The sequence below is a fragment of the Leptosomus discolor genome, chromosome Z (genome assembly GCF_034619465.1).
Source record: "Leptosomus discolor isolate bLepDis1 chromosome Z, bLepDis1.hap2, whole genome shotgun sequence".
Lineage (NCBI taxonomy): Eukaryota > Metazoa > Chordata > Aves > Leptosomiformes > Leptosomidae > Leptosomus > Leptosomus discolor.
The window spans coordinates 37,722,938-37,744,618 of NC_141419.1; the positions used below are offsets into that span (position 1 = coordinate 37,722,938).

General features: G+C 42.5%; 1 protein-coding gene across 13 annotated transcripts in view; it reads left to right on the forward strand.

The window, feature by feature from the left end:
- The window catches only part of LOC104346307 (transducin-like enhancer protein 4), a 98,697-nt gene that overhangs the window by 49,032 nt on the left and 27,984 nt on the right, over window positions 1-21,681 (forward strand). For 6 of the 13 annotated variants that reach the window (XM_086479069.1, XM_086479078.1, XM_086479077.1 and 3 more), the window contains 2 exons: window positions 7,412-7,613; window positions 8,047-8,063. In XM_086479069.1, the coding sequence (XP_086335195.1) occupies window positions 7,412-7,613; window positions 8,047-8,063 (219 nt within the window). Of the gene's footprint in view, window positions 1-7,408; window positions 7,618-8,046; window positions 8,064-21,175; window positions 21,186-21,681 lie in introns of all 13 variants that reach the window. The other 7 variants (XM_086479067.1, XM_086479070.1, XM_086479072.1 and 4 more) reach the window with 3 other exon arrangements.

Genomic DNA, 21,681 nt, shown 5'->3' on the forward strand with positions numbered 1-21,681 from the left:
CTTTCTGTGTTATGCCTTTGGAAGAGGCTGAGGCAAAGAGAGTAAGTGGTCCTTGCAGAGTTTCAGAGCCAGATGATTTGATCCTTGTCAAATCTTCCTTTATCAAAGCTGCTGTAACTGGGAAACTGAACTAAAGCGAAAGAAAACACTTTAAGTATCAGTTATTTGACTAATGGGCACTACATTAAAGAGTAGTAAACAACACTATCTCTTGATGAAATCTGCTTGGAGAGAGATAATGGTATCCACGTGTCCTAACACCTAACATTGACCTGTGGGAAAAGGCTGCTCACCGCTGAGAAGAGCATGCATTTTAGTGCTGTACACAGCACCCGAGCTGCACCAGAAATTACAGTCTTTAAAGACACAGAATGGGTTGGAAAGAATGGATCAATCTGAGCAACCCAGGTTTTTATCCTAAGCAAAGACAATTTGCTGAAATCCAACACGGTGTGTGTTTGTGTGTTGTAAGCATGATGAAACATAGTGTTGGCACTTAACAGAGTTATGGAGCCTGTGCTTTTCAGTAATTGCTATCCAGAAATTTGACTTGCTAAGGATTGACTTTAAAAAATGCATTAAGGAAATGCATGTGTCAGATGCATAACATGCATCTCTTATGCTAAGACTACATAGCTCTTAGACTACACTTTGTGAGGAAGCTTAGAAGTGAATTATTGTTCCCACATTAAAAGCTCTGGTGATAGAGTTGCTTCTAGATTTAGCAACTCAGGTCTCTCTGTGACCAGTGGCATTACTTAACTTTTCTTCTAGCTTTTACTGTTTGGTTCATTATACATCTTGGTACTTTTTTCATCTTTCAATCATGTTTATGTAGCCCAGGATTTCAGAAACTTTTTCATGTGAGGACCCTAGAAGAAGGTTATTTAGGACTTTGCTGGGAAAAGCATAGCCATCACTCTCATTTTCTAGTTCTGAAGAAAGGGACCAAGATTCACAAAGTCACAACAGGGATACTGTTTTCCTACTGTCAGTCAAGAGGAGAGAAAAATCTCTTCCCAGGACAGCACATGAGTGGAGCACTTGGTTAATAAGGTACTTCAACCGGTGTGCACCTCCCTATCCAGAGCTGATTTTTGCCATCTGTTCATCTGTAACAGAAGACACCCAGTTGCTGCAATCATTACTCTTTTCTCTGCACTGGTCTTTGTGAAGAGGTTTTGAAGTGGAAGTATGGTATGTGTGACACATTCATGCCACTGGCACTCCGTATGGTAAGACCTTAAGCTTACTTGCATTTGGTGCTTTCTGCCTTCTCTTGCAGCAGATGTGGATTTTCTTTTCCTTAGCTAGCAATTGATGGGGGAGAAGGAAGGAGAAGAGAGCCTAAGTGGCATGATTTATGCAAGAATTTCTGCCTTTTATTAAATTATAATAGAAAGTAATTCTGAAGAGCCTGATTCTTCCTCCTTCTGCCCCCAGTGTGAAATTGAGAAGAAGCAGAGTCCTGCAGGCAGAAGGAACTACTGAACTCCAAGATTCTGGGGGAAGCTGCACTTGGCCTTTTGCAGGGGACTAGGTTTTTCCTTTATTAAAATGCTGGCCTTTTTTACCACAAATTTTTTATTTGCTAGTGGGTTGTATTAATTTTTTGTTACTTTTTGTCCTCTGTCTGCGCTGTTTCACTGAGTGAAAAATAGTCATAAGAGGGGAAGGGAGGACAAATGGTGAAACGTACCCTGACGGATGTTCCTATATATATGATTAAGAACGGAAATGTGCTCTGCCTGTATTGCCTTTCATCCCACAATATGATTCGGGAGATGAATTTTTGTTCCTAGATCACTTAAAAGATCTTTGAGGCAATTTGTAGAGGTATGATTCTGATAGTTTCTTTGTTATTTATGTAGGAGTTCTAAATGCTCCCCTTCAGATTAATGACAGCTATTGATTTTTTTTTCCCTTCCCCCCCATAACTTTCTCAGTGGAGCTTGCTTTCCTCCTGTAGAATCAGCATCCTCAAAGGCAGAAAATTACTGATTCTCAGAGAGTGAGAAACTGGGTTTTTTCTTCTTTTTTTTTCCTTTTTTTTTTAGTTATTTTTAACTATTTTTATTGGTTTATTCCTTATTCTTTTTCCTTTTTTATTGTTTTTCATTCTTTTTTCCTAGATTTTGTCTAACCTCTGCATTCATTCACCTTTGTGAACAGAAACAACGTCTGTGTTTTCCAGTAGATCAGCTGCGTCTGAGTGTTTAGAGTTCCCACCAATTTCTGATACCATTCTTCCACACTGGGCACGTTCATTTGCAAAATGATCATGCTTCCTTAAAAGAGTAAGGGTAATAGATTGCTCTACCTTACATCTGTACCACAGTCTCTTTATGGCAAACCAATCATATGATACATACATACAGCTTCAGGACCATTCTGTGGAGGAACTGCTGCATGACTCTTTTTATAGGCTGTTTTGCTGTGTTGTATCTTAACATCCAAAAAGCGTTTTTGTAATGGTATGCCAGCAGAGAAGTACAAACGATGCATGCCGTGTCAGGAGTGTGAACAGGCATGATAGATAAAAATTTGTATCATCCTAAGCACGCTCTTAAGTTTGTGTGCCAAAAAACATCGTTTTCTTGCTGTTCTTCAGACCGTTGACACTGATATTGTGTACTCTCAAGCCATTGCTTTTGTGTCTTTATTTTCTCTTCATCTTGGTTACTGTTTTATCTGTATGCTCTTACTAATGATTCACTCTGAGCACTCAATCACTTCATCTAACAAATTTCAAACAAACAATGAAGCTATTTGATCCAGATGTTTTGAGGTCCCCTCCCAGGAGTATTGCAGGTATGGGTGGTGCACGCATGTGTACAGATATAAAACATCTTTTGAGATGTTACTATTTTAATGTTAGAAATGTCTTTAGGTTAAGAGGAGTATGTTCAGGTTGTTTGGATAATGGCTGTGAGCTTTCAGGATCCGTAAGAGGAAAAGAAACGTGGTAGATTACTGCGATGCAGAGCTGCTTGGAAACTATCCAGTAAAAACTTGAACATTTTCCAGGAAAATAGGCTTTGAATATGCTGACTATAACAAGAGAGTGTTAGAAGCTAATTTGTTAGTGGGTTTATTATCACATTTTACTTTAAATTTGATCTCTTAAGTTGTGTTGGGAAAAGAATTAAGCTAAGCATCAATATTTAGAATTGCAGTTGTAAAAATTAGTGATACTAAGGTAAGAACCTTTTGCAAAGCTTTTTTACCCATTTGTTTAGACGTGGCTTTGGAGTTATTTCACTCCTTACTGTAGACTATCTAGAAGAATATACAGAAAATTTAAAAAAACCCAACAGATTAGTAGCAACCAGATGTTATCTTTATTTGACATATGTTAATATATCTTGAAAGTTTTACTTCAGTTCTTACTACTGAGCTGATTTAAATTATCATCTTCCTAAACTTACTACCAAAAAGAACAGAGTCTTCTTTTTTGGCTTCTTTCTGATTTCTGGGTTTACTCGTGCTCTTATGATTTTTGTGTGTTGGATGTTTCTTAAAAACATGGCAATCTATTTTGCAATTCTGTAGGGCATATTTCTTGGTAGCTAGCTGTTCCAGGTTTTATTTTTAAATAGTTCTGGAAAATTTACAGCATAATAAAGCCTGTTGTACTGCCTTTGCAAGTTTTCACCTATTATGTATTGATGCTGAAAATGTATGCTTGACTTGACACATACTATAGTCAACTGTGATGGGATTGTCTAAAGTTAACCACATACTAAGAGTTCATAAATAACATGACTAAGGATAACAAATTAAAGAGAAGATGGAGGAGTGGGAAGTGAAAGCCTTACAACAACACCAAAAAAAAAATTATGTGGTTGCTCAGTTGGCTCATTTTCAGGCTTTCCTTGCAAGTTTTTAAATTGTGTCAGATTTTACGATCTAAATTCATGGTCCAGGCAGAAACCAATGTAAACTTTCTTCCATAGTGGAATATTTCTGTGTGGGAAGAATATGTGTCAGTTGTCTTACTACTCCATATCGTTGGCATTTTGATGACTAGAGGAGACTACTTTTTTTTACCACTTTGTAGCACTAACTTAATGCCCCGTTGGTTAAGGAATTGCCCATGTTTTTATAACTTTCCTATTAACCAAGCAGCCGTGTACAGGCCACCCAGGAAGCTAATGCTCACCAGTGACACCCATGGGCAGTGGAAAAGCAAAACCAAGCTGTGAATGTCAGGGCATTTGAGTATAGTAAGATTTCAAAGGTCTGGAGATGGCAGTTAGAGATGCACTGTCACTTTGTCTTTACCTTCTTGAATATGTCTATTAGCAAACGATGCTTATCATATACTTTTGTTCCTTTTGCTCTTTTATACTCTGAGAGCAAAAGCCTGCCCAGAGCTTCACTTGGATTTCTTGTCATTTCTGTTTTCGGACCAGTGCCTTGCTGTTGCTGTACAATGTTGCTCATCATGTTAGAGATGCTCATAGTCCTTTCCTGTACCAATGCAATTCTAGTCCCGGATCCTTTTCCTATTGTCCCAACCCAGTCTTAACAGTATGCACAACATTATCTGTGTCTGTGTGGCACAGGCATGTGGGGCTATACTGGAATTTTGGGTGCTAGCTTGGTTATTTAGCAGCCTGTTTTTCATACTAAAGTGTTTTCTTTGCACTGTTACAGTGTGACTAAGTTGCACCAAATTTCTGCTGCATCAGTGAATGACACTTTTGTGACTGCAAAGGCCGTGTTCTTTCCAGATTTCACATTCCCATCATTTTCTATGGAAGAACTTGGTCTCTTCAGGAAAGCTCTCCATGGCAGGAAGGCTCTTTGCTTTTTTCCTGCTCTCCAGTTATTTTCAGAGCTCTCTGCAATTCAACTTACAGTAAAAATGCATTGTTTCTTGGCCAGAAGGGCCTGGGCCAGCCATGCTGTTCTGGGTGATCTCAAGCTGCTAGGCACTGGGGTGTCATTACTCATACTACTTTTAATGCCTATATTATGTCTGGGAGGTATTAATGATGTTTGGTACATCCAAGGTGCAGTCTGTGCTGCTGTCTTGCTGAGCTACATAGAGAGGTTCCCAGCAAAGAGAAGTGAAAAAGGGGATTGAATTTTCAGTGGAGTTTTCTTCAAGCTCTTCAGAAATGATCCTGTATCCATAGAGAAGGTCATATAATTCAAATTGGGTAGATCTGTAGGCAGATCTGTATGGATTGTACAGTACTGTGCAATGGATGTCCCTTACTTGGTACACTTTGGTCCACAGTGAAATAGTTAACAAGGGGAAAGCTCTGTCACTGTTGGTATTCTTAGGCTCTTCTCAAAGCCTTTGCTTCAAGCCACTGGCAGATTCAAGCAGACATTTTTTTGAAGTGGTTTGTAGCACATTTTTGAACAGGAACGGGAAATTCCTTGTTTAAAGTGAGGCTCCAGAACACAAATTATTTTGTCCATTCCTTTTCTTTCTCTCGCTCTCCTTGCCCCTCCCTAAATCAGGCATGCCAGATTGTTCCCTTGCTGTAAGGCAGCCCCATTCAAACCCCGAAGCTAAACGATATGCTGTTGGCTCTTGCTTTGTTTCATTGTAGTTAACTGAAGATTATGAGAAACAAAGCATCCTTCTATAAAAGCATCAAACAAGCAAAGTGTGTTTGATACTTTCTACAAGAAGGAGCACCTGCTGCAATGACATGGGCTTGCAAGCAGGGAAAGGATTGAGCCTTTCCTCTTCCACCTGGAAGAATCTTCTCAATTTTCGTGGTGGTTTTTTTTGGTTTTTTTTTTTTTTGGTGCCCTCCCACCCCATTTTGTATTTTTTAATTATTGTTTTTCTCATGTTTCTTTTGGATCATTCTCCTCCTTTCCCTTGCACTAATCTGGGTTGGATGACATGTGGGTGCCACTGTCAGTCTGATTCCACTGCCCAGGTTGTATTTCCAAGAGTAAGAGAAGGATCTGTACTTTCACAGGGGGCTGCTGAGGGAGGTGTGCATGCAGTGTGCTGCACGAGTTAGCTAGTGTGCTGTATGTGACTCTCAAGTCTTTTACTTTCAGCTCACCTTTCTGTAGAGATTCATGCTAGGGAGGGGAGGGGAAAATCAAGTGAACGGCGTATTGTCTTTTGCAAGGTGGGAAGTGATTTTAGCTTCAAATGAAAAACAGACAAAAGTGTGACTTGAATCTTCGTGATTAGGAATTTAAAATTGAATGTTTTTATGCAAAGTGAGTTAAGTTTTTATTTCTTCTTCTTCCAAAGTCCTGAATACAGACGTGCAGGGGGGACAGAGCAGTCCTAGAGGGCTTCTGATTTGATTTGCCCTGAGTCCTGAGCGGTGACTGCTTGAAAAACAAAAAGCAAATTTCAGAGCTAATCTAGTTACCATATGAACAGAAATTAGTTGGACAGACTAGACCTGAACAGGTCTCTCTTGGGGTGTATTTAACATAACTTTGTCACCTGTTTTTTTGGGGGTTTTGTGTGTTTTTTTTTTTTTTTTTTTTTCTCTCTGCCTTCCCATTGAGTGACAACAAACAATCTATCTACCCCACAATGGTTAGATAGCACAGAGCTTGATGCAGCCCTGGTTGAGGTCAAGCACTCCAATTCGAACCTCTCAAGGGCTTTCTCTATGTGTTGCCAGTGTACTGGTAAAAATGACTTTAAACTCTTGTCAGCGCAGTTACTGGTGCATGCATCACAGTCCCACTCAAATAAACCTGTCACAACACAGAGTCAGCAGCTAGAGAAGAGTACAAGGGCAGGCCTCTAGCTTTTCATTCGAGCATCACTAAACGTGCACAGAGTGCCCAATTATTTCAGCATTATTGAGCAAGCCTACAGGAGGACCCAAGCCTTGCTACATTAGATTTTCTTTAGTAATTTGCTCAAGTACCGCTGAGGACACTTAAAGGGCTTAAAACGGTGGCTGCAACCAGTTTCCTTTTCTGGATTGTTAATTCAGGTTTTCTCTTTCAAATTAACTCTCACTGCATGCTGTGCAGTAGCGCTGGGAGAACTGTTTAACACTAATTTTCTCAATTTTCAGGTTTTTTTTTTTTTTTCATTATATAACTGCTTTTATAGTTACATATGTTTTGGTTAGACACGTATGTGGTGCGTTTCTGCTAGAAAGAGTAAAATGTAATACCTCTGTCAGAGAAATAACAATTTCACCAAAACTGTAAAATTCCTTTCCTTTTTTCTTTTTTTAGGTTCTTTTTTATTGTTTTAATTCAGCCTAAAGTTTATTGTTTGTGTTGTGTCCAAACATACGGACATTTTAAAAATGCCAGGATGTTTGTGAGAGGTGGTATCTGGATTGATCAGATGCATTGGTTGATCTGATCAGTCACATTTGATGTGCAGGATCAATTGGACAACCCTTGGCTCCCTGAACAAATTCAATATCTGTGTTTTGTTTTTCAGCAGCAACAACTCCAGGCCCAGCATTTGTCACATGGACATGGTCTTCCTGTGCCGCTCACTCCTCACCCCTCAGGCTTGCAGCCTCCAGCCATCCCACCCATTGGCAGCAGTGCTGGTCTCCTGGCACTGTCCAGTGCACTGGGGGGGCAGTCCCACCTCCCAATTAAAGATGAGAAGAAGCACCATGATAGCGATCACCAAAGAGGTAGGTGCTGCCATATAAGTGTGTGGCTTTGTTTGTTTGTCTTTGCTTCGTTTCTTTTTTTTTAAACTCTCCTTTAAAAAAGCCGGGGGGGGGGGGGGGGGGGGCTGCAAAAAGAAGGAATTTTCACAAGATTTCCTAGCTAATTGCTTCAGTAATCTTTACCAACCTACCTAGGTAGCCAGAAATTGTGTTCAAAGGGTAGAAATCCAGTTTTATAAATCTGGCTGTACAGTATTAATAATTAACTGTACAGAAAAGTTAACATCTGTGCAATTTATTATTTAACAGACATCAGGATTCTTTCTTCTGAGTATGATAAATGTATAATTTTATGTAAACTACCTTTACTTTTCTCTTTCTTTCTCCCCCCACCTGTCCATCCCCTGCCACCACCTCCTCCCTTTCTTGCACATGGGGGCTGCTCTGCGTGCAGACAGAGACTCCATCAAGGTAGGACTCCGTTTCATAGGTGTAAGGGGTGGCTTGAAAGAGCTACGTGCTGCATTTTTCTCAAGTGTGGTCCAGAGTGGTGGGAAAAGCCACAAAGTGAAGCTGGATTGTGATGGTCATGTTGGGTAGCAGAGCCCTGCACAGACTGTGTATCACACTTACAAGGTGGCTCGTGTTGGGGTAGCTAAGATTGCAGGCAATGTACTGTCCAGTGGGTTTGATGGAACAACATTGAGGCTATTCCTGGATATAAGGAAAGGGCTGCCTGGTTTCTCTGCCCAGGCTTATGAGACAGAAAGAATTAGCTAGTAGTTTTAAGTTATTTGGGGTCTGTAAACTGTAATTCTGATATATCCTAATAATGCAGTTATGGAAGGAGAGCTCTGTCTCTCGCAGGGGAGGTGTGGCCTGCTCCCTGCTGTCCTTACCAAAGCAATTGGAGAGGAGTGAGCTGCTGTTCCCTACCACAATGAAGGTGATACTCAACACTGGTGATCCTGCCTTCTGTTTCCAAAAGTTAATTTTCAGGCTCTGAATGACTCTGCAGCATAGATGGGTGCACCATCCTGTGCATGGTAGCGGTTATAAGTAGATGTAATACACACCTTGTGGCTTAGGTAATTTTGAACCTTCAGTAATGCATACAACTATGATTCCATGTGTGTGCCTGGGTGCTTGTCCATACTGGGTAGCCACCGGAGTCTCTCAGAGGTTCCTGGGATTTTAATGCTGCAAGTGGGGAGGTGCATCTTGGCCCTGCCCTCTGCTGGATCTGTCTGCTTTCCTCACTGCTGCTGGCAGTTTACCAACTCGCAGCAGACCTAGCTGTTGCCAGCTATGCAGCTACCTGCTGAGCTCTGGGTAGCTGGATGTAGTTACAGAGTAGAGCCGGAGTGGGTTGCACAATTTTCAGGAGCAGAAGGTTAAGCCTTTTTAGGTGATGGTGAGTGTGAAATGAAAGATAACACTTCTCTTACAAAGGGCAAGATCTATGCCCACCTTATTGAGCACTCAGAACCAATTTGTCAAGTTTTTAGTGGTGTTTTTATAGGAAGATGTAATTATTCTTGGAGCTGGCCAAATGGCAGAAAAGGTGTTCACAGCATGAGTCTTGGGTGCATGAGACAAGATTACCAGGAACCTGCCAGGCAGATGTTACTGGTTTGCTCTAGAAGGTATCAGGAGGAGCACGGTGCTGGGCGCAGGCTTTGTCACTACCAGAGACCTGTCTGGCCAGGGCTGCCTGTGCAAGGGGCTGTGCTTTTGCTTTTCCAGCAGCTGCAGGTGAGGATGTGTCCCGCAGCCTTCCCCAGTGCACCCATTCTGCCACTGGCAACTCTGCCATGTCCCAGCCGAGTGCAACTGAGCTGATGGTTGTCAGTTTTACTGTTACCCACATGGCTCTGCATAACAACCAGGAGCTGACAGGAACTGTCAGTTTTTACCGTGAGCAGCAAAGGCACTGAAGCTGTCTGTCTGCCGACACAGGACAACAGCGCACCGTATTTCACTTCAGGTTCCTTGTTGTGAGGGCTAGAAACTGGCATTATCGCTTTATGTGGCAAGGCTGGGCGCGGATTAATGATGATTTCCCTAGGACGCTCCCTGTTCACTGTGAACAGACACATTTAGTCCGTTTTCTTTTTTTCCTGTTTCCAAACAAATACAAGTAGGACAGGTACCTAAATGTGAGAATATACACCCAGTTGGTTTCTTTAGCAAGTTTGCATACCTGTGCAGTTGGAACCACGAGCGTTTCACTAGAGGAAGTGAATGGGGAGAACTGCTAGTATATGCCAGTTGCTGGTTTTAAATAAAATACACTAGTCGTGTTTCTGTAATGTCTGTGGGGTGTTAGGGTGTTTGCGCTGGCATGGGTGTTACGGGGAGTGTTTGTACCAAAAAGGCTGATTTTTTCTGGGAATGATTCAAAGGCACTGTTATTCATACAGCTTCGAGAGGGAGGGGAGGGTGTTGCTACTTTGTGCCAATTTACTTTGAAATGATAAGTAGATGTTTGTCTTGCATGGTGTTCAGGTTGTGAGTTGGCTTGTGTGTCAGCGTTATGGGGCTTGCTGCCAGCTTTGCAAGGTGAAATAGTTTGCTAATTTCCTTAAATGTTTTCAGTGATGCCCAGAGTAGCAGTTAGTCGCTTGTTCGATCGATCTGGCCTCCCTTAAGTGGCTCCTGGTTAAGAGAGCCTTTTTATGATTGTCTGCTGTGTGACTTGAGATGGTTTTTGTCAGCCAAAACGTGCCAGTTGCCAGCAGCTGGAGTCTGTGTGCTTGTATGAAATAATTTATTCATGCGGGATAATGCTCCTTAACATTTAACAGGTAATGAACGTGACATAAATTTCCTTCTTGCTTTTAATTTTTCCCTTTCCTCTTCTAATGTGCAAACAGGCAGCTCTGGTACTCTAAATAGTAAGTAATTTTTGGCCATCTGTCAAAAGGAAATTTCAATACAAATTTAAATTAATGGTGCCTGAAATTTTTTATAGCTCCTCTAAAAGCCTCTAATGTGCAGAAAATTCTGAATCTGCTGGTAGTAATTAGTGTAGCATGTAATGAGGATATGGGCAATGTTATACAGCCCCAGTGTAACGTTTTGATATGGTAGCAAAATTTTGATTTATACAAGGTTGTGCCTGGATTTAATTGTGAGAGACACTTTAAAGTGTTTTCTTGCTGATACAGATTATTAAGCAGGGCAGATTTTAGAACAGCTCATAAAGTGTAAATTTACGCTTTAGTGTACAAGTCAGATAACGAAGGTACCCTACCCATTTCTAGAAAAAAGGAGTTTGGCTGAGGCGTCCTGTTTCTTGACACCACTTCCAGTGCTTTGGATTTGCTGGGTAGTTGCCTTCGTGAAACTTACTGTCTCTAGCTGTGCTGGTCCTGACCCTCCTCCTGGTTCAGTCCAGGGAAAAGGCAGTTTGCATGGCTCTTCTAAAGGTGACTTTCCCTGCCTGGTAAGCCAGATCAGGCTTGCACCCTTCCGAGCACCTTCCTGGAGCGAGCAGCTCACTGCTGAAACTGAGTAGTCACCTTCCAGATAATATGATTGTCCAGGAGCTGTTACTAAATAATAGATCAGCATCGGCACAGCAAGCTCTGTGGAGAAGGGCGGCTTTGAGACCTCTTTGATTTGGTGTTGGATTCAGTCCTCTGAATCCTTTGCAAAGTTCGAAGTGTGGGAAAACTCAAGATGCAGTAAACTGGGTCATGGGAGCGCTCTTTGTGCAGCAGCAAGGCTGCAGAGCGGACAAAGGGAAGGGAACGGTGGCAAGCGCCAGGGCTGTGCTCAAAGTGCAGCCCTGGCTTAAGGACTCTGGGGGAATATAATGTGTTTAGACAGAAAGACAAACAGCTCTGCAGTTAACCGAGCAGCTTTTCAGAGAAGACTTGGTGCGTCCCCTTTTCAAAGAAGTAAAACTTTTTTTTAAAAAAAAGGATTATTCTGCAGTGGATTCTTGCTTGCTAATTGCACACCACAAGGATTTTTCCACCTCCTGCAAGAACTACTGATGCAGGTGGCATGTTGTTCTTTCCAGCCCTGGTACTCTCACTGGGACAAATGTGGCAAAAGCTTCTCTGGTCCCTAACAAAGTCTTTTCTTTAAAACATGCCTTGTGAAGAAGCTAAGGAAGCATTTTTTTGCAAAAGCACCACCTGGCAGAAAGTAGTCTATTGATAGCAGTCTCTTCCTGGGGCTCTCGCTGTGGCAGCTGGAGTGAAGGAGCCCCGAGATGATGGCTGGGTTGTGGGCCTGCCAGAGGTAGCCAGGATGGCTCTGAGCAGGTTACTCAAGAGTCTCAAGTTTTCTGAATTGCTGCCTTGTGCACAGGACTCAATTCATGAAACTTTTTAGTGCATCTGCTAATCCAGATCTGTTATTCTTTATACTCATGAGGTGCATTGCCTTTTTTTTTTTTTTTTTTTTTTACCTGAATTGTCAGTTATTTGGGGCAGAGACCATGTCCATAGTAAGAATTGCCAACATAGTGGAGACACTAATTTTGATGCTGGGGGTTACTCTTTCAGCAGCAACAAGTGCCAGTAATTAAAAGCTGTAGTTTTGTGACAGGAATAAAATAGCTTGTTTTAGATTCCTCTGGGGGAAAAAAAAAAAAAAGTGTTTTAAATGAAAGAGTCTGAAATAACACATCAAATGCAGGTTTGGGGGTGAATTTCTGTCCATCATGGTAGTGAACTAGGGTAAGTCTGCCCAGGCAAGTTCAAGTGGGTTTAGTAATAATATTACTTTTGCCTTAACTGTGTGAAGGCTAATAATTACACATGTGGCAGATACAGGGAAAGTGGATGGGTGCGATTCCCCCGTTCCATTTACATTTGTGGTGGCAGGTGATCCAGTGCTTCTCGATTTAGCTTCTCAAGCTTTTAGCCACTATTAAGTGTTTAGACCTCTGTTAATTTAGTATGTAAGAGTAAGCTGCTTACTCCTGCAGCTAGCTGTAATTTGATACTTAAAAAAAAAAAAAAAAAAAGAAGTTGTTTGAGTGTAATGCTTCTGGAAAGAACAAAGTAGTTTACAAACAAAATGACCAACATATATTCTAATATTTTTGGATGTTACCAAATATAATTGTATTGCTCAGACTCTATTCTTATGCTGGTAGAGGAACACCATATAAACTGCTGTGAGGTACTGCTGTGGACTTTGTCTTATTTGTCAGGTTTCTTTTAAATGAGACTTCTTCTCGTTGCATGAGTGTCTCACCAAATGTCTTTGCATTCAGTATGTATTTAGCAAGCCAAAGAAATGTAGTTATGTGTTACATGCCTAAAGAAATGTACAGAATTTATTTCTTGATCATTTTGTTATTTTGCCACTTTAATATTAATCATTTAGCCGAAAGGCACTTCACAGTCTTGTTAAAATCCAAACGTTTCACACGCATGTCATGGATTCTGCTCATGCCTTTCTCTGTTCAGAAACAAGATGGTGTGTGTATTTTGCTTTCCATAACCATGAAGTGATAGTTTTAAGCTGAGCATATTTGAACTAAATTTTGCTTCACAAGAGTTGTGTTTCTGATCTTCATGGGTGTTTTGGGGGTAGTGTTATCAAAATAAGTAACTTCTGTTGGCTTGTGATACAGCAATTTTTTCAGTATTAATTGATATCTGCCTTGGGGCATGTAAGCTGTGCCGAATGTAACAGGTGCCCTAATTCCGGAAAATGTGTTGTAATTGTTTGTTTGTGGAACAGATGAATAAATATCTGTGGGGCATAGCTGGTCCTCAGGTGGTGAACGTGAATGGATTAATGATATGATTGGGTGAGACGTGCTTGTTTGTTGCAGTCTCGTCCAGTAACTGTCTGCTGAAGCAGAACAAATATTAATTAGCAGGGTCCTGTTTGTTGTCTCTGTCTATCTTACGGAGCTGATTTTTTTGGCACTGCTTTTTTTTCTTAATAACCTTTTCATGGCTGGGCTTGTAGCACGTTGTTCAAGCCCTGTGGTTTTTAAAAGATTTTTAAAACATGAAACTGAACCTTGGGTATATATCTCCCTGGTACGTTTTTTTCTTCTTTTCTTCCCCGCCCCGAAACTGAGTTTTACATTTCTTTCTTTCATTCATTGTCACATCATTTGCCTTTTTAATGAGGTCGTCTGGGAATTTTAATTTAGTGTGGAGTATTAGTATGAAAGTAACAGCACGTACTCTGGTATCAAAGAATTAGCTGCTTCTGCCATTTTTCATGGCTTCACCTCCTTTACCCAATAGCTTTTTTCCCACTCCTGTGCATTAACTGTACGCTGGCCTCTTACCTTGCACCCTTTTGCCAGTTGCCACAGGGTGACTCTTATTTGGTGGCGTGCCCCTTATTTGGTGGTGTGCCCACATTTGGACAAGCTCCTGCAGTGCTTCTCACTATCAAACTTTATTTTGCCACTTGGTGATTTAGGGTAGCTCAAATGTTCTCTCTCCAGATGCTCTCTTCACCCAGGAGGCAAACACTTACATGGGCTGTAATTTCTAACCTGAGCAGTCATGTCTAATTATTTCCATGACAACAGACTGTGATGTTGATAACACAGGATTATGACTTCACGTCATAGAGTAGGAAGAGGAAGTTTGCTGGGGTGAGGAGGTGGGTGGGAAGGTCTTCTCCGGTGCGAAAGCTTTGACAATGTAATAGCTGGGGGATAAGAAGTAAAGGGGGGGAATTAATTTGTTTATTATCTCTTTTGAAGTTCTTTTCATTCTAAGTGTGTGATTAAAATCATACTTTGGATGCTGGCATTCATGGCTTACACCAGTTTATTCATGTGAACGTGTCTGGAATGAAGAACACTTTTGCACATCGGGTTAAATAGGTGTTAAGAGAAATGGGAGAAAATAAGCAATACTTAACCAATTTTTGTCAAAGTGGGACGAAACTAGATGGCTGCTTTTTGCCTTACAGATCTCTGCTGATGCCATGATACGTTTTTTTTTTTGTTGTTGTGTTGAACAGTTAGTGTTTTGATTTTGAGTTGTCTTTAAAGCCCGTAGATCCAAAGTAACTTGAAACATCTGTTCTTTTTATGCAAATCAGCGATTCCTTGGGCATGCTGATTATGTGCTAAAGGGAAGGAAGGAGGACAGATTACCTTCTGGAATCAGCGACATGGATGACATACGTTGGAAGTTTCCGTCCTCTGGCTAAAGTCACCAAATGCTAGTAGCAGGTTAATATTTGTATTGATATTTCTATTTCTCTTCCCTGGCACTGGGAAAGAAGCATATTCCTAGTCAAACCATTGTCAGTCTCTTAGGATGATTTTGGAAGAAGCTGAAGGAAATGAGTAGTCTGACTGATTCCAAAGTTATTATGCAAGATTGTTGAGTGCATCATGAATTACAAAGTTTTAGCTGTGCTTTGAGGGGAGAAGCAATTAGGCTGGCCAGCAGGAATCGGCCATTGAGGGGAATTTGCAGGAAAGTTACGCTGTGTCTCCAGCCTCTCTCTGGTATAGCTCTAATTGAGTCGAATAATTAATTAAATATCTAAAGCTCGATTAGCCTATTCGGCATAGCAATTGGAAAAGTTCTGTGTTTTCTTGAGTGACATTTGGCCTTTTGAAGAACAAAAAATTGGAAATGCTAATGTTTTTCAGCCAACTAAGGGAAGAAAATAAAAATGTCTCCATAGCAACAAAGCTTCTTTCTAGATGGTTTCCTAAGATATGCCTGAACCAGAAGCAGATGTCTGATTTGAGAATCTCGCCTCCTTCAATGTAAACAAATAACTTCTAGGCAGGTGTTGGAAATAATATGGAAATCCTATTAAGGGGCCCTGGGTTCCTGTCACTCAGGAAGCCCCTGCCACAAAAGGGTTCGTTGTCTGAATAAAGGAGGCAGAGTAAATTCTCGTTAGGCTTTAGCTTTTCCCAGGAAATTATTGTCTCTGCATGCTCTTTCTCCTGCAAGCCTGAATGCAGGCTGTTTCTTCTATTGATCCCCTCTGCCACCATTGCTTTCTCCCTCTCCTGCTGGATTAGCACTTGATGTCGGTGGCTGCTTGGGGCGTTGTGGCATTTCTGATTTTTAACCCCCGTCCCTCCATCCCCAGCCCTGCCTCGGACCGGTGAGAGGACAGCTGGAGCAGATGCCTGATGCTAGCCTGGAGCAGGAGAGGAGGGGAAGCAGAGCAGCCGAGACCTGGGCAGATTATTGCTCTGACTCGTTTGTGTGAATTTATAGATGGTGATGTAGGCCCTTGGTACTGTGAGACCGAGTGCTCTCTGGACATGGGATTTTCCTTTTTCACGGGGACTGCAGCTTTGGAAGGGCTGTGGAAAAGGTTTCTCCACGGCTGGCTGGCTGGTGTCATGTGTTGGGATTCAAAATGGGAGTGTGTTTTTTCTTGTAATGTGTCTAGGAAGTTGGTGGGCCTTTTTTTTCCTTTTTTTTTTTCTTCTTTTGAAGTTACTGAGAAAACATGTTGTGCCTGGCATCAGTAATCTGTTAGTCTAACGCAACACTTTGCTGCCTTTGCACTTGCCAGTGTCAGCTTTGCCCTCAGACTGTGCCATGATGAGCCCTGCGGTACCACAGCCCGGGGACAAGCTTACCTGCGGCCTGTGGGCGAAAACTTCAACGCCGGAGCAGGTGGGAGCAGGCACCGAGGATGCGTTTTTCCAGGGTTTCACGGCTGGAAGTGGAGGCCGTGTGCATTTCCCCCCTTCCCTGTCCACGCTTTCCTCGGTGCGCCAGACGTGCATAGTGATGCGCTTAATAACACTCAGAGGGTTAAATGTGAATAAACACAAAACAAGGCTTCTGAAAAGCCTGATGATTATCATGCAGCATTTCTCGGACTATAGCCCCCGAGACGCACTTCATAAAGCCAATAAAGCGCGCGCCGGTGGTCTCCCGTTGCCCTGGCAACGGACCACAGGGCACCCTGTGTGTGAAATGCATGAACATCTGCGAATTAATCTTTTTTAGTTTGTTCTCTCCTTGGCACTGGCGGGGCCGCGCTGGCTGGCAGCGGCGGGGACTGAGCCGGAGGGCTCCCCAGGGATGTCCCCAGCGCCTGGCAGAGGGGGTGTAGCCGGGTGTCCCCCACCGGCAGCGCTTCCCGCGGCAGAGGGGCTCGGCCTGATGGCGCTCTCGGTGGGATGCCGTTAGCTTGCTTTCGGCTGCACGGGGGAACGAATTAATTTTTTTTTTTCTCCTCAAATGAGGCTATATCGGACTTGTCCGTCTGCCGTGGAAAAAAAAAAACCCCAACAATCTGAGGGGAGAAATTGAAATAAGCGCTTATGTGTACACCACAGTTTACTGGACCTCACCACTCCCACGCTTCGCTCCTGCCGAATTGTAGCGCGAACAGAAGCCGAGGGTCGGCGGCTCTCGCACACACACTGCGGAGCGGAGACGTGTGACAAACACGGGCGGCGTGCTAGCCGGCCCGGCGAGGCGCCCGCCCGCGGCTGCGCTTGAGAGGTGCGGCACCCGGGGGCGGTAGTTTGCGCCGCCGCCAGCGCGGTACCGGGCGCCCCGACGCGGGGGTCGGTCGCGGTTTGCTGCCCCCCCGCCCCTGCCGCGGCTCCCCCGGGTGCGGAGTTGGCGGCCGGCCGCGGGCTGCCAGCGCGGGGCCGGCCCCGTCGCTCTCCGCCGAGTCCCCGAGAGGACTGTAGGGGGAACACTGTGTATGCCGTATCGACGGCGGATGCTGGGTGCAATCAGTGTTTTAATGAAGTATTGGAAGTGAAGGGCTGCGTTAGTCTGCTAATTGCGTTAGGATTGCCTTGTATCACTTCTTTCTGAGCTTATCAAAGGGTACAGAGGAGCTTTCAAGTGAGGTATTGCAGCCGGTCGGACGCTGCTTGTTTGCATACGAATGTCAGCAGGCGCAGCTGTACCTCTGTTTTTCTGCCTCTCGAGAGGCAATGAATGCAGCTGTGGGAGTTTTCCTAATGTGTACTTGTAAGTAAGCAGGGCGGAGGGGAGTTAGAAGGGAAAAATTTGGACACGGTTCGTTCCTTTTTTTCGTTTGCAGGGTGAACTGTGTATCGTAGCTTCTCCATGCAAGCGAAGGTGGCACATTTCAAGCCACTGTGTTTTTTGAAAGAGGGCATACAGTATTTTCTTTGCTATATTAATCTTGCCAGGTCAGAGTAAATAATGACACTGATTTTGCTGCTGGTGTCCTGTTTTGTCAGACTGGTGTGTGCTACAGAGGTGCAGCGTAGGTGTATGGAAGAAGGGCCAGGAGAGGTGTCTCCCAATCACAGCTACTCCAGAAGAAGGGTTGTCCGCAGGGGTCTGTGATATGAGTTTGGCACAGACCAGACACAACACAAAACTTGGCAGCTACAGCAATGTATTTCTGAGTCTTTCCCTCATTTTATTTTAATAACAAAGTGGCCAGACTATATAGAAATCATTGCCTGCATTAAGTTGAAAAGCCAATGCTGACCTAAATAACACAAGGCTTTGCCTTGTGACATTACACCACCATGCAATAGGAAATAATTGTATTTGGCTTGCAGTAATTATAGCTGCGTGTTTATATTTTTCTTCTCTCCCTTCTCTACCTTTGCAGAAACCATACTGTATTTCTGTCCCACCTATTTATTTTAAAAATACTAAACTGCGATTTATTTTAGCTCTCAAGGAAATGAATGCTTTTCTTTTCCTCCCCTGCTTGGAGAATGAGTTTCTTGCATTGACCTGCAAATATTATTTTGTAATGAGCTTTACTGTCCCATACTGCAAAATAAGAGAGGAATTCAATGTCCGAATAATTCTAAAATAATCCCTTTAAAATCGATCACAGTAAACTTTATGGGGCAAGGGAAACCCTTTTTGTACCATTCCCTTGAAGTACAGTATCTTTCCAATTGCCCTGTCAGGATGCATAATTGGCATTAGAGCAGCAAAGGCACCCTGCTTTCAACATAAAGGCAGCCTGTCCAGGGTCAGTTCGGTGACTTTATAAAAAGCACTGCATGCTCACCACCAAGGTAGCCTGAAAACTTTGTATCACACTGCAGGTATTTGAAAGCCATTAAGTATTTAGCAGACCTTCCATAGGACTCTTGTGTGCTTCATGAAGGTTTTCTGGTTACTAGGTTGGCTCCAGCCATGGCAAAGGCTGGAGGTGCCATTTTTTGGACCCTTCTTCTTCCTGTTCCAGGGGTTGAGGAAGAGGAGACATATTTGTGTGGTGTTGTTTCTCTTTCCCGTTCTTTTTAGAGTATTTAGCATCAGACTGTGCAGGTTTTTCCCAGTTGATCTGTGCAAGTTGCAACCCTTTTGATATCAAACGTTTTCTGTGCTATAGTACCCCTCTGTTGTGCCTTTGGTCTCCATTGACCCTAAAACATTTTGCAAATATTGCTAATGACTGTAATAGTCCTGCTAATACTGATAAACAAACTTAGTGTGCAAATAGCAATAACTTGATTTATAATAGTAAATTTAACTGAAGTTTCTCACCAAGTGGAGTAGGGCTGAAATGGGTACTGGCAGCTGTGACTATCACAGAGTGATGGAGCTGCGGCTACTTAGTAGACAAGTGTTTCATAATTGTTTGGACAGAAAGAGAAACAGAACTATACTTGATTGAAAAAGACTCTTTATGTTGACAACACACAACTCTAGAGTTTGCTGCAGTGCAATCACTGTAAAACCGCTTGTTTTACAAACAAAATGTGTTGCAGATTCTAATTATAAAACCAAAAATATGTGCTTTAATTTGACATACAGACAGAATTTCTCTTACTATTTTGCTAAGTCTTAAAACTGCTAGGGATTCTCTCTGGAATACTAGTTATTCAGCATGCGCAACTGCTACTGTAGATGTCAAAAATAAAATATTTATAAGTGTATTTGATATTGTGTTCTGGCTCAAGATACATATCCATCCAACGCTACACTGTGATGTGTATGTAAACTGGTCTTAGGAAAAACATTTGTTCCCATCCAGAGTTGTTCTTGCCAATAGTGAGATTAAATCAAAATAAGCACCACTTATTATCTAATTTGCCCGCTTTCTTAAAGTTTACTTAAAGTTTAAAAAGAATATGTAACAATATGGTTGTGACAAAAGCCAACAAAAACGAGGAAGCAGACATCTGGACGCGGCTGTTTCCCACACTAAAGAGGCAATTGAAGTGAGAGGTGTCACGCTTAGCACTTGGTTCTATGCTGTATGACTAGTTTGCCCTGCTCTTTGAAAGTGTAAACATGAACCCTGGTGAAACCTCTGGAGGAAATCACGTGAACATTCGCCTTGTGGCTGCAGAGAAGGAAACGCTAAGGTGGGTGATTAAGAAGAGATCAAATGAGCATGAAGGGAAACGGGGGGGGGGAGGGGGAGGGGGAGGGAGAAAGATGTGGGAATAAATGCATGTTTCCTCTCTGCATCCACCTGACTAACAACTGTGCTTATTTTTATCCACATTTTACATATTCTCTGGAGAGAACCCTTTTACAACTCACATGAAAAAAGAGGAATAAAAATCATAGGCAGCAGCCTTGATTTTGCGGCATAAAGATCAGACAGCTAGTAGACCGATACGTGCCTAGCGCTTGTATGTTAAAAGCTGTTTGCCCTCCATACAGTGACACCAGAAGCAAGGTGTAGGAAGGCATTCATCGTCTGAACATTAATGCTTTCCAACATCATTGGTTACTATTGTCCTCTGTTGTCAAAATTTGCCTAATGTTTCCTTTTCTCCTGTCGGACATCTGGTAATTCCTCGGAAATATTTGAAGAGCCATCGTTTAGTAGTTTACAGGGAAAGCCTTGAATAATTCACACAGCAAATGATTAGGCAAGCACTTGTCTATCTAACTGAATTATTCTGCATGTTTGCTGAAGCAGTTAAACAGGAGAATAGCATTTCCTTCTCCGGAGGGTTTACAGTGGTAGTATTGACCCACCTAGTTATTGGGTTTCAGCCTTTTGTTGACACTGTTGTAAATGAAAGCAGCCTGGACAGGCACTGAGCAGCTGGGCTGGATAATTGTGAAGGATTCATGCTTGTTGCTGTTACCCCCAGTGTTTGTAGTGGGTTGTTTGCTTTGACTTTTGTTGAACTGTTGACAAAAGCATTAGATACAAATGGGAACAAATAAAATGGTGAGATGCCAGGAGGGCTTGGCAGTAATGGTGGTTTTCATTCCGACTTAAATGGGGAATGTCAACACTTACCTGGATGAGAAATGGAAGGTGTGTTCAGCATTTGTGTGCTACCCCCTCGCCTTTCCCCTCCTTTTCTTACTGCTAAGTACATTTTGGCAAACACATGTGAATAAAAACAGAGCAGAGGCAATTTCACCATTGCCTTAACTTTTTGGCACCACGTTTTTGAAGCGCTTTCTGACTGTGGATGTCTTGCTGGGCAAATCCAGTTCCTGGCGTGAAAAGATTAAGTATAAAAATGGAAGGGGAGGGGAAAAAAAAAAAAAAAGGAAAGAAAAGGAGGGGGAGGTAGTAGAAGGGGTAGAATTGAGAAAAGAGAGGATTAAATAGAGCAGTATACACTAAGTAGTATAGCCAGCAAAATTGAAGTCATTTACTGGAACGCTTTTAATTTGGTTTAAACAAAATACTCTTTTGTATATTCAAATGGGGAGTAGCTCAGCTGTTGTGAAGCCAGAAAATTAATGGTATTTTTAGTGAAATAGCAAAAGCATGTCAACAACATAGCTGTGGATGATAATGTTGGCATTTTATTCATGAGGAATTATCAATGCAGGTTACTGGACAACATAGTGTGACTGGAATGATTGAGCACAGGGGGGAAGCGGCTGTCCTTCTATAAGATGATTTCATTTTGCATTTAGTCTTTTGGGAAGAAAAGAAGGAGAGAGAAAGAAAGCATTTAAAAATACGTGTTTAAGATGCCTGTCCTTGTGGTTTCTGGCTCCCAGAGACTAACCTTTTTACCCCTGTCTGACTCACGGTTTTGTCACTGTTTCTTTTTTGCCAGCTGTCCTTTCTTTTCAAGTCTGTCATGAGGGATCGCAGAGAATAGAGGCAGAAGAATAGAGTTGCATTAGGATATCTGCTGGAAAGGCAGTTTTGGCCCTGGAGGAGCTGCAAGTTTGTTCTAGACGACTCTGGCTCTGGAGTTTTGTAC